At 38.6% G+C, this 15,952-nt stretch overlaps 1 protein-coding gene across 1 annotated transcript in view; it reads left to right on the plus strand.

The window, feature by feature from the left end:
- Nucleotides 1-6,904: 6,904 nt before the first annotated feature.
- The window catches only part of LOC146136788 (glucagon-like peptide 1 receptor), a 40,430-nt gene continuing 31,382 nt past the window's right edge, over nt 6,905-15,952 (plus strand). The window contains exon 1 of the mRNA XM_083396043.1: nt 6,905-15,731. Within this exon, the coding sequence (XP_083252169.1) occupies nt 15,587-15,731 (145 nt within the window). The 5' untranslated portion in view covers nt 6,905-15,586. The remainder of the gene's footprint in view (nt 15,732-15,952) is intronic.

The following is a 15,952-nucleotide window of genomic DNA, read 5'->3' on the forward strand; positions in this document are numbered from 1 at the left end:
AGCTAATGCATGGCAAATGCAGCAATAGCACATAGCACATACAACCAGCAAAAGATTAATATTGTGACACAAATTACTCCCTGCAAATTACAAAATCTAGTCCACCCTAATTGGGAATTCCCCCTGGTTGGGAACCACTGCTATAGAGCTTATGCGAACCGGGGGATCCCTATGCCGAGCAAAACGTGTACTGTTCGCTATTTTTATTAACATTTCGTTCAAGTATTAATTCTTGCTGCGGTTAATTTGATTTGCCCAGTTGTCGTTTTGCCTAATTGTTCTGTGGTCACGAAACGCTTGCTCCTGGTAAGGTATGTCCGATTTGGTGTTCATTTCGATACTATTTTGGCAAAAACGTAGGCCGTCTGACCTATGATTAACAAAAATGGTGCAACGGTAAAATGCTTCTTGCATTGGGCCGAAATCGCTGTGTTAAAAGTAAAACATTGCTGAAATCTATAAATCAATATGGCGTCGAATCGTCAACCCACTATTATAGAAACTTTGTACTTTTTCTGCTCGTGATGCTAGCTTTTGAACCAATTTATCTCCAAACTTTTTGAAACTTTGTTGCCCATTTCCCCTTCGGTAATTTTAACAAACCTGTACAAGTTTATAAGGTTTTTCAGATAGACCTTCCCCTGTATACATGTTGCCAAAGTTGCATTCAGTTGAACTTGCGTTGTTTTAAGTTTACCTTTCAGTTTCGTGGTTTAACGTCTCACCAAGCCGCATTTCAGACGAGCTTAGACGGCATCAGACGATACAAATCTATACCCTTGGGTTATAAACAACTCTGAATTTTTGTTTCTAATCGTGCACTTTTGGCGTCGTTATACTGTATTCGGTAAAAACAATAAGAAGTAAAACTATATCGCATTGATGAAGTCTGTTCACAAATGTCCTAAATTATTTATTTAATGCATAACCAATTATTTATTTGATGCATGTCAGAAAGTGTCATCATTCAATATCGAACCTAAAAAATTTCCAATTAAAATTGGACTCCTTTTTAGCAGACCGAAGCTGAATATTGTGGCAGATTTTAGGGAAGCACCCGAAAATTATCAACAAACGCAAATAAAACGAAGCGGTTTATCGTCCAAGAGGGTGTTTAACTGGGTTATAAGTTGTAATTTCATCGGAAATGTTGAGTCTTGCGTATTATTTTAAATGGTATAGTAGCCGGCGCCTTTCAAAAAATTTAAAGATTTATTCGGCATTTAAAGAGAGCAAGTTATCACGCCATTATCATATTGTTTTATCGTCAGTCGACTACTTGCTTATTATAACGCTTTGAAACCTGGGTTTGACTCATTCGAAGTTTTCTCATGAACATTGATTTGCCTTATGACAGGAGAGTCACGGGTTTCGCGTTACGCGGTCCAATAATATATCGACAAAAGCGTCGTGATCTGACTCACGTCCAGCTACAGATCCCAGGGGCGGGGTAAGGCGGTGGCTGAGGGGGCTGCAGCCCCAGGCCCACCAAAGAATAGGCCCACCGCAACGATCTAATATGACCAACCGACGTTATTTATCTAAAAAACTGTAAATCTAGAGATATCACCGCTGGTGCAAATATCGCTTTAATTCTTAAAGCAAATTATCCATCATGCTTATTTTGCGAACATAACCTTGTATTTGTCACTTCACAACGTGAAGCTACCATGCGAAGACAAGCTTTCCTTATTTTAAAGCTAGAAAACTTGTTAATCGAATCTGTTTGGTAAATGAATAAAGAAATGTTATTTGATGGTAATTGTGGTTGGAGCAATAAACAGAATAAAACAGTCCAATAGGCCTCTGACTACCATACAGTCCCAGGTCCATGAAAACCCTAATCCGGCCCTGGATCCTATACATAGTAGCATCAAAACGTTAAATAGAAAAAAGATTTGCTCATACTGCATGATGGCTGGAAATTGCACGCCACTTCAAACGGGAAAATCCGTTGCAACGGGGGTGGCCTATAAGACCCAGTGCTAAGGCGAAAGGGTTCAATTTCAGCGGCGAGCGTCCTGAAATCGTGTCGTATCGATTCCCCCCTTCTTTTTTAAACAGATTAAAGTGTTGAGCCTCTCCAATGTTGCGCGCCGGTCGATTTTTCGCCGTACATCGGCATTTTCAGAAGCGTTCAAAGCAGATCGAAAAAGCGGCGGCCGTAAAAGCTATATAGGTGGCAAAAGGTGACGAGCGAAAAAAGCAAGATATAAAACCGAACCACATTGCATAACTGTCAACACGCCACCGCCGCCGCCGCCGACGCGTTATAGCCAAATCACTGTTAATGCATTTTCCCAACCAAGGCCGGCGACGTGTTTCCGCATGTGAGAAAGCGCACTTTCGGCGCCGAGCCCTCGTCAGAGCGGATTAATAGATTTAATAATTCATAAACGACCCGTTCGTTCAGCGGTAGCCTGCGCGGGCCTTTCCCTCGCCAAAGGCAGGCCCGATTTTTTCCCGCCCTTTTCTTAGCAGTATATACTTGCCGATATGGCTCCGACCTTTGGCCCGTTGCTCCAGCGTGGAAAAGAAAGCCTCCCGTCCAGTCTGCTTGGCGCGTGGTTCATGGCACGTTTAACTTGAACGAGGTCGCCAAAGGGAAAATGCCGAAGCCGGCTTTTGGCGATTTCGGATTTTGCCGCGTAATTTTTTTAACTGTAACATTAATTGTTGTTCTCCGAAGAAAGGACTGGCTGCAAAACGTAGCAAACCGTCGTCAGTATTTTTAAAATATTAAAAGGCTCTTATTTCATCAAATGAAAACTTTTAAAATATAGCAAGTTTTAGCCTGTATTTCGCAGAAAATAGACAAAGATTTACCTGTATTTTGTTGCCACGGTATTGGATGGTGATTGTAGCATCTAACTGTTGTGTTAAACATTATTTCCTGTGGGCACAAGATTGGTTCACACTAGACGCGTCTGGCGTTAACGTGAAACGTTTTTCAAAAACGCTTTCGGTTGCGGAAAGTTGAAATATTTCAACTTTGAAGCTTTCCGTTAGAAGTGAGGAAATTTGCCAAAAAGTGTGAAACTGGACGACGCTAGCGATTCGCGCCAGACGCTAACGCCAGAAGCAAAACGCGTTTAAAGTTGTGTTTTTGTATGAAACTAACCGCTTCTATACGTCACAATGCTCAAAAAAGTGGCGTGATGTTTGCTGCGTTAAAGCAGGGCATGAGAAAATACCAATAGCAGGCTGCAAATTTTCAATGTTTGCTTGCTGTTTGCCTATTTTTCGTCGGTTTGCTGTTTCAAGAAAGATTACGTCTCAAAAATACATAAACGAGCGCGTTTGGATTCGATAGACTGCAAATTTTAAAAGGATTATCGAGCAAATAAAGCAATAGGAAGGCACACGGTCGCCTTTGAGTCCTTACAGAAAGTGTACACGTTTAAATATGTTGAATCGTTAAACGTCTTTTGACATCTTGCTTTTGAAATGCAGGAGTACAGAGAAACAGTGCTTATCGCCCTAAATACAAATAGAATGAAGAGTTAACCATGACGGTTGCTGTTTGGAGAGTGCACAATTAAAGCTGTATCGCATGGATTATGACGTAATTCAGCACTGTTTGATAAATTTTATTATTCGTTCTTGTCTTCATTGGTTTTGCAAGAAGACTTGATTGTTTAGAAATCAGTGAAAATAGCCCTTTACGCCTTTTGAATTTTGAAACTTTTTAGAAGATTAAAAAAGCGAATTACGTTCTGCTATGCAATTTAAAGTTGCCGAACAGAAGTGTTTTTAACACTGCCGATAATAATCATTTTCGTTTGTAATTGGAAGTTTACTGAGCTTGGTAAAAGATTAATAGCGAAATATCTTCAGCTCACTAATTTATATTTGTCGAATTAAACTGTTTTAAACACCGGTATGAATCATTTTTCTTTATGTTCGCAGGCATAGAATCAACACTTAGGCGTTATTACTTTCACTGTGTTAGTTATTCTTTTCAACTGCTATTTGCACATCGGTTACTCAACCAAGGTAAGCGTTCCGTACATATCTAGTTGTAATTGTGTGACTGTGTCGTTACGTGTGAAAAAAGATTCATATCAATGATTTCTTTGAATGTTTACAAAATTATGCATTTTCGAAAAAATAGACCATGACAATCTGTGTTAAACGATTATATAAAAAGTTTTCCTGTAAGTTAGGCCGTTCAGAAATTTAACCGACAATTTTAAAGGTATGTGTACGAAGATATAAACACTATTTACAATATAAATAAAATGTATTATAAAATATATGTTATGTGCTAAAGTCGCTTTACGGCAATATAGGGTTATTATAGTCAGGTAAGCACAGCGATATAAATGGATGCGGTTAGAAACATTATCTCTCTCTGAATATATTGTTTGAAGCTGCGAACAACCGCAAACGAACTCGTATAGTCAACTCAAACATGTGTGTTCGCTTGCCACTTTACCGTGTGTACTATAGGAATTTGAACGCCTCGCCAACGAGCCAAGCAAAAGCGGTGGCCGAAAATCGAAATTGCAGCATTTTGCAAAAACATTTCACAGGTTTAAGCGCTCGCGAAAAATTGTAAAAAGCGTCGAAAATTGCAGGCGACTTTCCAATGGCAAAAGATGCGGCGGAGATGGCTGCTTTATTGAAACTTTCCTATGCGAGATAATAGCTTACAAATAACAACAAACAATAACAACAGCGCCATTAACCAACCTTACATGCACGTTCGGAACGTCTTTCTGAGGCAAGTTTTTGGCATTTTTAACATTAGAAAACCCGCAAGACTTTAATAAGGTTGTCATGACATGAAGCCCCGGCCCTAAAGCAAAATGAAGCTTTAGTTTCCAGTCCGTATTTGTACCGTTATTTTAGCGGCCAACACACTACATTAATCAGTTGCACATACATTTAGGCCTAAGTTTTTCTAAAAAGTAAAATAAAGTAGGTAAGGGTTATGGCGGTTCGATTCTTCCCATTGGCCAATTAGAGGCCGGGTATTTCTGAGCAAAGTCAGTAGTGGTCTGAGCCCAGTCTTCTGACACCCAGTCTCCACAAGGGAGCAGGCCGCCACGGAGGTATAGGGGTTCAAAATACTCGCCTGGCGATTTGACAGCCCGTCCGTATTTGTATCGTTATTTTAGCGGCCAACATACGATAATAATTAGTTGCTTATTATACCTTTAGACAGGGATTTCTCTTTTAACTTAGGACTTCAAAATATTTGCCTTGCGATTTTGCAGTTCGCTCCCGCCGGAACTTTTGCGTGTAAGCTGCCATCGGGCGTATTAGTTTAATGTCCAAACCCTCACCACTTGTCACTCAAGTCCGGCCAAGACCCGCCATTAGTTGACATTCGACCGGCTTAATCTGCCCGATTCAAACATCGATCCCGGCCTATGCCTGGCGCCTCTAACGCGCAAAATTTTCATCCTTATATAACTCGACAGAAGGTTGTTTTCGAGCGCTGTCGTTTTTGGCGTGGGATTTCATTCAGAAAATATTTTGGCATGAATCTTTGGCGGCCACAAATTATGGAATGAAGTCAGGTACAGTAGGCGACATTTGATAGCAAGTCTCATTACTTGCTTGACAGGTTTACTAAGGAAACTGCAGACTGGCCATCCTTATAGATTATTTGTTTCGGTTCGCTGCCATCGTGTTAGGCAGTAGCACCTCCAGTGGTTGAAATTTTTAAAACCAATATCCACTAGGTGGAAGACGTGACCATAGTTTGGTTTGGCAGTTCAGATCGTTGTCGCTTCTTACCCAGGCTGAGGAGCTCCTTAAAATGGCCTAAACAATTTTCTCAGTTATATTTAAACGGACGAGGAAAAAAGCTACAACCTGTTCGAAATTTATAAGTTTTAATGTTTTTTTGTACCGCACACCGGATGTATTGTTGGTATACATCATATACTACTTTTGAATTTTTTTTACTAGTTTTACTAGTAAGTAACATTGTAGGCCCTAAAATATTAAGTAAAAAAGGGTAAAACGAAAAGTTGGATGCGACTTGGGTGTGCAAAACTGGTTAAATGAATTCAATTAATTAAAAAAAAATCGACCGTGTTAAATTCTGTGCGTTTTTTAGAACAATTTTATTATATTAATGACTTTAAAATTAAATAAAATAATTACTGGCATACTGGGTTCTAGTTTTGGTGGAACATTATACAGAAGATCCATGTAAATTAACATGCGAATAATACTTCTGTGGCTACTTCATTGGTTGACCTATGTATACGGTATGAATTATTCAAAGTAGGGTTTGTTAATCTTTCATGTGTTGCCACCTTTAATTACAGGGCTTCAAAAACTTTTAACCCTGCTCAAATTTCACAAAAAATGTCACAAGTGTGGTATCTAAACTTATATTAAAAGCACACTTTGAGAGAACAATTTAACCGATTTTTATTACGTTGCAAGCGTAGCATTGAATCTATTTAAAAAATTTGAATTTATAACATTGAAACATTGAAAATAACGTTGAAATTATATACTTTGGTTTAGTGCCTGTTCCTAATTTTTACCAACTTGTCACACTCACTCTAAAAGTTTTAGCTTTATCGTGTTTAAAACGCTTAAACCTTGGACTCTGTAAGTTGGATTCATTTTTTTCAAATTGGACTCATTATAACTAGGACTGCGGGATAATATCGGATCGGAGCCGATACCCGATAATAAATGGTGTTAGTACTCGACCGATACTAGGGTGGTATCGGTACCAATTGGATAACAAATTAGTATAAGAGTTTTAGCAACGATTTGCAAACCAATGCCACTAATACTACTTAAAAAAAAGGTGAACTTATCAAAAAGCAAGGGTTAACAACTGGAGGAAACTAAACTTCTTAACACTTAACACTAAGGTCAATTTTTGCCTAATAACATCAAAAAAATCTTGCACGTTCCAATTAATCTGTTGTGCTTGTTCAACAAATGACGTAATTTGGTGTCGGAATCGAATCTCGATAAGGTTTGTCCAGAATATCAGACATCGGTATCTGAAAAAAATGTCAAGGTTACGACATCCCCAATTTCAACATAACGAACGCGTTGTGTGTGGCGTTTTAGCGCCTTTAACTACACTTTTGCGCTGATAAAAAAAAACCGTAGATGGGAATTTCATGGCTACGCCTAAATGGTCCGTGCTTGTTGCCAAATCAGTTGTCTCGCCGTCACAAGGTTGCAGTTTAATCCACTTGTATATTTACTGCAAACTTCTTTGTATTTACGGCGGTGCGTGTCGCGACTTGCACGCGGATTGCGCCATTTCGTGCTCTTACAAACAAACTGATGGTGTGGGCTCTTCGTAAGGCCAAACGCGAGCGAAATTCTACGAAAGCATATTTTTCTCACTTTTTCTTCGTAATCACATGTCACGGATCAACAACGTTTTTTGTAAAAGGCCCGATGACTCTAGGACCTGAAGATCGCGAGCCGGACAACTTTAAGGCAAAACATCTACTGATTGAAATATTAGGGTTTGGTAAAAGGGATTTTGGATCTTATTTTGGACATTTAGGTCTTATTCCGTCGAGTTTTCTTATTCCGGTTTAAACCTTATTCCGATTATAGGTATTAGCCCTATTTTTGGTTTCATTTCGAACTGTGTTTTATTCCGACGTTGATGTTGTTACTATTTCTTAGAAAGAAGTCGATGTGGTTTTGGTACTAACAGTTTCATACTAAATCACCTTTAAATTGTCCCAATTTTTTTTAAGCAAAATCACCCTTAAAGAAACTGTACCAAGTTTCTCATAACAAAACAACCCTCCAACATCAACTTGCCAAATATCAACGAGTGGGGAGTCCAGGTGTATATTATTTAAGCATCGCAGTATTGGCGTTGGAAGCAACCTTTGACAACTATAGCTTTACTTTACCTTTTGTTAGGTAAAAATTAACCTGTCAGGTACAGCGTTCTGGCAAAATAAAGTATTAAATAAATATTTTTTCCTAAAAAAGGTGTTATTTTTCACCAGGCCATGTCCGTTTTTCACAATTGAAAAAAAAACTGCAATTTTCGAGCGAACTCGTGCGCAAATATTCAGCTGAAATCCATTCTAAAAATTTATGTTTATTTGTATAAAATTGGAAGAACTTTAAAGATTCGAATATTGAAAACGCAGGTTCGGAACCACTGAACTAAGAACTGTCACCCCAAACGAACGTACCGATAAAACAGTAGATATATATTTATCGAAATAAAGTTGTGTAAGTTGTTATCTAAATCAAACAGTAGTAAAAAATGTAAAGTCTACTCTATACCATCTTAAATATTGATAATTTACTTGGTCAGCTCAAATGGGCGACATCACCCAGTAAAATATAACGCCTTGGCATTACCGGGTATTTTTTCATTAAAATTAGAAAAAAACAAATCATAAGATCCAGAAACAAACACTTAAATTGCTTGACGTGGAAGGAAACCTTACAATATGTCGTTATATTTAAAAGAAATCAACCAGCCAGTGTTATTTACTTGATGTTACAGGCCATGTAATATAGGTTAACCCAGCGGTCCCCAAACTGGGGTCCGCGGACCAAATGGGGTCCGTACAGCAGTTTCCGAGGGTCCGCAAGGAGAAGAGTCTTTAACTCTTTCAACATTAGGCTTTAGGGAATGTTTTGAAACAGTAGTTATGTTTTGAACATTATCTGTCATCATTATTGTCTTTAGTTATGCTTTATTATTCGATCATATGGCGTGTAATATAATGTCTCTTGTGACATCATAAAGTATCTAACGCTGGGTTAACCAAAAAATCGAAAAAGGAGCAAAACAAAGTTAAACATGAGGGTTCAAAACAAAGTTAAACATGAGGGTAAGTATTGGCATGTATAGTTCTTGGTCGGCGAACAGCTCTCAAGATTGCCCAATCCCAGCGTTGCCCTATGCAGCGATGTAAGCAAGTCATTTAAAAATGACTTAAGTTCTAGTCAAGTCATCTGAAAAATAACATAAGTCAGCGTCAAGTCTTTTGAAAAAAATAACAAGTCAAATCCCAGTGCAAGTCATTGGTTTCCAAGTCAAGTCCCAGACGAGTCATTATGAAAGCAAGTCAATTTCAAGTCATGTCATTGACATAAAAGTAAATTATTAAACCTTTGAAATTGGTAAACTCGTCCGATTAAGCAACAATTTAACTAAAAAAAATATGACAATGCAATATACAGCAATAAAAGTGTTTAATGCAAAACTTGAGATAAATTTTAATGAAAAACACTCAATTTAATCCCAAGTTATTTGACAAAATGACTTAAGTCAAAGTCAAGTAATTTGTCCAAAAGTCTTAAGTCAAGTCAAGTCATTTTATCAAACGACTGAAGTCAAGTCAAGTTATTTGAAAACAGTTACTTAAGTCAAGTCAATGACTTAAGTCATTACAACACTGGCACTATGACGTAACTATACAATTAAAAAACGGAGATGCTGTATATTGCAGAAATATTTATCGAAATCGACCGTGAAGAAGATTGTAATTGTGCCTAATGCGTCAATCGCGGATGGGCCCGGTTGATAATCCAGGCGTGTCCCGATTGCAATTTGCCGATTGCATCGCGCCTTAGTGCAGTTTTGCGATTGCATCGGCTTCGCGCGATCTCATCGCCATATTCCTACAATACAAAACCCAAGTGCGCGCATGCGGTTGCGCCCAAATACGCTATGGCACGAAACGGCCTTTTTAGCTCCGGGCGCAGTTCAATTTTGCCACTCAAAAATGTCCCCAACTCGGACCAAGAGAGTTCACAGACTTACTGCGTATCGCGAAAGCCATCTTATATTCAAAATCTTCGATTATTGGGTATTTCCCGGTTCGTGCAATGTGGCGCCGATGTCGTTTCTCTTTACCTTATTACCTTTGCCAAGCTTTTTGCAAGCCTTAAATTGCGGCACAATCTTTTTGACATGGCAAGCATTCAAGTTTAGCCCATTGAACAAAAAAAATTATCGCCCTGCTTAAAAAGCTCTTTATTTGCACCTTTTTGTATAATCTTGGCGCGGCGGTGTAGAGACAAGGTTTTTCAAAAATATAATTTCTTTATCAGATAGTCTTTATCTATCTTCTTGCATTTCGTGGATGTGTAATTTCCTTACCAACATGACCATTATATAGAACAGTGTTTCGCAACCTTTTTTGGCTCGCGGCACCCTACAGAAATTATAAATAATTGGCTAGAGTAGTTAACTGTAACGTTCAATAAACAAGATTGAAACAGCACATTAACTATGCATCAAGGTTGATAAAGCCTTTTTATTTATTGGCACTTTTATAGCACAGAAAAAGTTGTAGGCTATTAAGAAGCTTGCCAATAGAGCAAAAATTGGAATCCTAAACAGTTTGAAATATCTCTTGGCACCCTTGAGCGTTAAAAATGCCACCCTCGAGTGCCGCGTCACCCCGGTTAAAAACCACTGACATAGGAAGTAACACCCATCCAAATTAACCGTATACCAAGAAAACACATTTTGTGATTTATGTGTTTTACTTCCAAAACTTTGGAGACCACAACTTCGTATTTTAAAAATACATCCGAATAAATTACAAATAATTTGTGCTCTCTAGAAGTCTAAGTGGCACGCCTGGTCCTTGTGAAAAACTGTTTTTGATTATTCCACACAAAAGCAATTCCTGGAACCACTTAGCTGAATGCGTGAATCATATATAGATTTAATCAATACAACTATTGATCAAATATCTAATTTTTGGTGGTTTTATTAATATAAATTTCGCTTTGGTGCTTTACCAGCTTAACTTAGTAGACAAACGGAATACCTGGGGCCCATTCCATTCAATTGTCTCATCTATGTTAGGTTAAAAGTTGCCACCGAAACTTTTTCAACGCCAGCGGGGTCACACAGTGGAAGGCTTGCTTCATTACGCTGCCTGGCATAAATAATTCACATCAATGATTTACAAATGGCCTGCACCCAAAGGACGGTTGGTGCCTGTAAGTGCATTTGGCCCTCGTGCGAAGTGCCAATGAACCCCGCAATAACCTAAATTGTCCGCTCGGCCGGCATGCACATTAACCTAAAAGTCGATACTTCGATATGGGGAACTTTATTGCACGATCAGTCGATCACATATGGCGGTTATTGCCAACAAGTTGCCCGAAAGAAATCGCTAAGATTTTTAGTATCATCCGTTGAAGTGCATATAATGCAAAGGTATTTCCAATGCCGATGCTACACGATAAGCACGAGCCCTCGGGGGCGCCAAGCTACAGGGGAGCATAAATAAGGCTTACAAATAACAAAATGAGGCTGCTACCACTTTAAATACAATGTTATATCAAAATTTGAATTGTTTTTTCGTATAAAGTGAGGTATATTATTTTAATGTAATAGAAAATGTGATTAAACCTGGAGAAGGGGGCACCAATTTTAGAGTTTGCTTACGGGCGGAAAGACCTTAGCTGTACGCCTTGCCTCGCCCTAACACTTTATCGTCGTTTAATTGTTACTGACCGACTTGCCTGTTGGTACAAATTATCGCGCAAGCTTCCAACATTCTTAATTGGCCGGGTATTTAAGTTTTCCAATAAAAACCCCCAAGTGCGTATTGGAAAATTACAACAGCAAAAACAGAAAAGTGCGATGAAATGATCGACAAAATAAAGGGATTATTTTACTATAGGCTTAAAAAAATTACCATTTTTAACAAAATGACTAAAATCCTTTGCCATTAACACTAACTTTTTTTCTAGCATTTAAGAGAAACAGACTTTTTAACCTTAATAATAAATATAGGAAATTAACTCCGTAAAAGTAGTCACATAAACAATTTATAATCGAGAAATTTTGCTATTTGTTCTAATCTGATCTAGATTTCTTTCTCGCAAGAACTGTTTATTTTCACTTTAGTTTCCTTGTTTTGTCGATATTGTCAGCGAATACACGATTTACCAATTGTCTCTACCAGGCACCTGTTGGTTTTTGTCATCGGAGAGTCTTGGTGTTGGAAATTTCCCAGTTGTAATGCCAAACATAAATATTGTCCACCAAAACAAAAGCAAACTTCAGCTTTTGTTTTAGTATTTCAACTGCACAATTCTCTCCATGATACGCATGTGGTTTATGCTGGTCTAATACAAAATGAGAATGTTGTTTAGGATGATTTAAATCCATTGTTTTATATGTTTTACCAGGTGGTCTGCTAATAGTAAAACTACTAACGATAACTGTATAGTGCAGTGTTTTTCAACCGGGGTGCCGCGGCACCCTGGGGCAGGTTTTTTTTAAGGTTTGGTTTGGGTGACCGCTAAGTAGTTTTAAGAGACCGCAAGTGTTTCATTTAAATACCAAAAAATAGCCATATTTGTTGCAAGTCCAAATTTTGGAAAACCGCTGAAAAATTTTTTGACCGTTTCGGTCCCCCAAAACACCTTAAAAAAACACTGGCCCTGGGGTACCATTTCTAATGCTCAAGGGTGTCGAGAGATATTTGAGAATCTTTAAGACTCTGATTTTTCTCAATTCTTACAACTTGTGTTATAGAGTTTAGAATGGAATAAATCCAATCATAACTTCCTACGTTGTAGAGTTGATGTGTTTTGTTCCAGTTCCATTTATTGTGATATTCTAGTAAATTACCTACGAAAACTTTTTGTAGGGATTCCGCAATCTATTTGGTATTTCTGAGGGGTGCCGCTAGTCATAAAATGTTGAGAAACCCAGGTATATAGTGCAATGAATTTGCATTTTATTTTTATTTAAATTTTTTCCCTCCTATTATGGCGTTGATTTGACAGCATGTTGATATTAGCAAGACACGTGGACGCCGACGTTTTGTACAGTATGTAAATCCAAGCTTGTGCGGTTGTCTAAAGTCTGGCTGCCAACGCTAAAGAGCGATTAAATGGCCGATTTAAACCACCTGAATATAAACAGCTTTGTCAAGTATTTGAGAACGATTTACAACACGAATTGCCTAATTTGTGCTCATTTGGAGAGCTTCAAAAAGGCGTCTGAGACCGAGTAGTTAGTTCGTAGACTCAAATATGTTTTCCAGTTCCCAAATAAATGATCAAATTTTGCACGAATTTCGGGCGTTTAAATGAGGTGACCGAACCGAATAGTCATTTCATAGACTCCATAGAGGTTGTACAGTTCCCAAATGATTAATCAATTTAAATGCTGTTACTGAGTGACGTCTAGTTGGGACCGGTGAACGAAAAAAACAATTAAACGTGAATTGCAAACTTGTTTTTTATGTCTTTGGAGTGGTTCTGGCATTTTTGAAATGTGAATCGCGACCGATTATTATTGGTTGTCAACTGAAATACGCGAGTATTTTACTCATTTTTCCACCAAACGATTTATGTAAACAAATAAACAAAAGCTATTGGGATATTGTTTTAAGTAACTCCATCATATTGCATATAGTGACTATTGATATATGCACAGGAACCAGTTTTTCTTATGACGTATATGTTATTTTGTCGAATTTGGAAACAGCATTTAGAAAAAAATATTTCCAACCTTCGCGCATGTTGCACGACATTTGAAATCACCATGACCCTACAAAACAAAGCCTTAACGCATTTAACTTTTTACTTTATAGATGTACCACTGCTCCAGGAAATTCTTTTTTATACTCCCCTCTAATTAGATCACGCATTGCTTGACCTTATTAACAAGGACGCCTTTGATCGACCATTAGGGCTTAGGCGCGGACAAATCCAAGTGGCCGAGATTATTAATGTATCGACTTGGCATTCTCGGCCGTTCGTAGCATTTTATGGGGTCGCTTTGCGAAAACACCCCCCATTTCTCTTGTTGGCATCACAGTACCCTCTGGATTTAACAGGTGTGGCAATATAGGAAGCGACTACCGTCGAAGCCGATATGTAAACTTCAGCCAAAAAGCTACATGTGCTGTTCAAAAACGTTATTTTGAAAAGGAGCCGCTCAACTTGCAAAGCGGCCAAGTCAACTGGCCGCCTGTTAATTCGCAGTACGTCTAATTTCGTTCTCGCATCGATCGGCCCCTGCGACGATCAACAACTCAATAACGATTAGGATCGTAATACTTGCAATTGCACAACAGGCAGTGCCCGCCAATTGTCTTGGGCACCAGTGCCTTAATTGGTCTTTGGTTTAACATTTTTAACTTTTTGGTAGCTGTTGACTACAAACAAAATTTAATGTATTTAAACTTCTAAAACCGTTATTGATTTAATGGTGATTTGTAACGGATTTATTGGCCCATGTCAGTGGTTTAAAAGCTTTTAGGCGATGTTTAAATATCTGCAATCAAAATAAATAACAACGCAACCCTAATAATTTGCATTGGGCAATAAAAAAGCAAGGTGGTATTACTTTGTCAGACGTGTGGTATTACGTTGTGCTCTTTATCGGTCAAAGACATGACTTTACATGTTTGACAAAAATTAACCTCCTAGAATGCAAATTATTGCTCGGGAGTTTGAGGTATAAAGAGCAGATCTTCACTACAATCTTCTTTGTAAACTTTGTACTGTGTCTTGGTTGTTGCGGTTTTAAAAATGCAAAAAAAAATACTCTAACTATGTATGAAGGGCTTACTGTATCAAAACAAAACAGCCAAACGACGTGAATTAGGTTTGTATTACAGAAATCAACTCTATATATTAACAGAAGTCAAACATGTTTTTACCGATAAAAAATAGCTAATCGACTAATATTGAGCTTTAAAATCAAACCTAACCAGCAGGTTCGTAAAGTGCGTGTGACTTAAATTAAGGCCGAACAATGCAATTTTGAAAGCCAAAGTGACGTTAAAAGGTCCGTCGTCCAAGCAGAAGGAAACTCGAAAACGTCATCCCGCAACGAACGACACTTAAAATTGTTCGGAGGTATTAGGCCAGGGGTCGGGAACTTTTGGCTCACGAGACATATATGGCTCTTTTTTATGTAATCTTGCTCGCAGATAATTCTAAGCTGTCATGATTTAAATAAAACGGCACGCCGCCATGACCTCTTTAAAACTGTATTTTTTTAATATCATAGTAACATTTTCCGGTCTTTGTGCGAATCCCATTGGTTTTTTCGTGGCTGTTTACCGATTTGATCAAAAGATTTTGCATACAAAAGGCCTTGTTCGTAGCATGACACTCCTTATTAAAAGTTTTGCAAACTTAGCCAATGAATTTTTAGCGCTTATTGTGTTGTCTTTCGAATGGGCTAAATTTAAATTACTATTTTTGCCCACCGAAACTATAGATAAAATATATACAATATGGCTCTTATGGAAATACAACCAAAAACATTCGGCTTTTCGGGCTCCCTATAAGCTGGAAAGTTTTCCTACCCCTGTATTAGACGATCAAAACAGCGGAAAGGCGGCTGTTGGGTTTCAAATGGAATGAAGAACCAGGCACTTAGAGGAAACATAGGCAACCAGCCGGTCAGAGTATGCAAGATGCAGTTATTGTACATCGTCAGACAGTAGGGCGCCTTTGGCACTCCGGAGATAAACAACTTCTCGTTGGCCATACGCGCCGCTAACGACCTTATAACGAAGTGGTGGGGCGGTCGATAGTCGGGACGGGTTAAACTCATTAGGAAATCCAACTACTCTCACCGCTCCCTCAACAGGGCCCCTCCCCGCTCGCCATGGCAATAGAAGAAAAGCGGGCCGATCGATGCCTTATCCCGACGCCTCCGACTTCCCAGAGATCTCGGCTTGTTATTCCGAGGTGTACGCGTCGCGAAGGTTGCGTTTCTTCAGCAAGAGGACCGCTGCCCTTCCTTTCTACAGGCGAGTGCTTTTTCCTGTTGTAGTTGTTTCGTTTTCGCTGATTTGTTTAAAGCGTCCGAAATGGCCGCGCGACTTGCCTATGCAGGTTATTTTGGTTTCGTCATACGGCCCAAGTGGATGCATGTGCAGTGTATTTTGTAGAGACGCATCAGCGAAAAGCTTAAATTATTTCGATAATATTAGCAATCAATAGTTTGGTAAGTTAGCAAAGGAACAAGGCC

The sequence above is a fragment of the Ascidiella aspersa genome, chromosome 8, assembly GCF_963924565.1.
Source record: "Ascidiella aspersa chromosome 8, kaAscAspe10.2, whole genome shotgun sequence".
Classification (NCBI taxonomy): Eukaryota; Metazoa; Chordata; class Ascidiacea; order Phlebobranchia; family Ascidiidae; genus Ascidiella; species Ascidiella aspersa.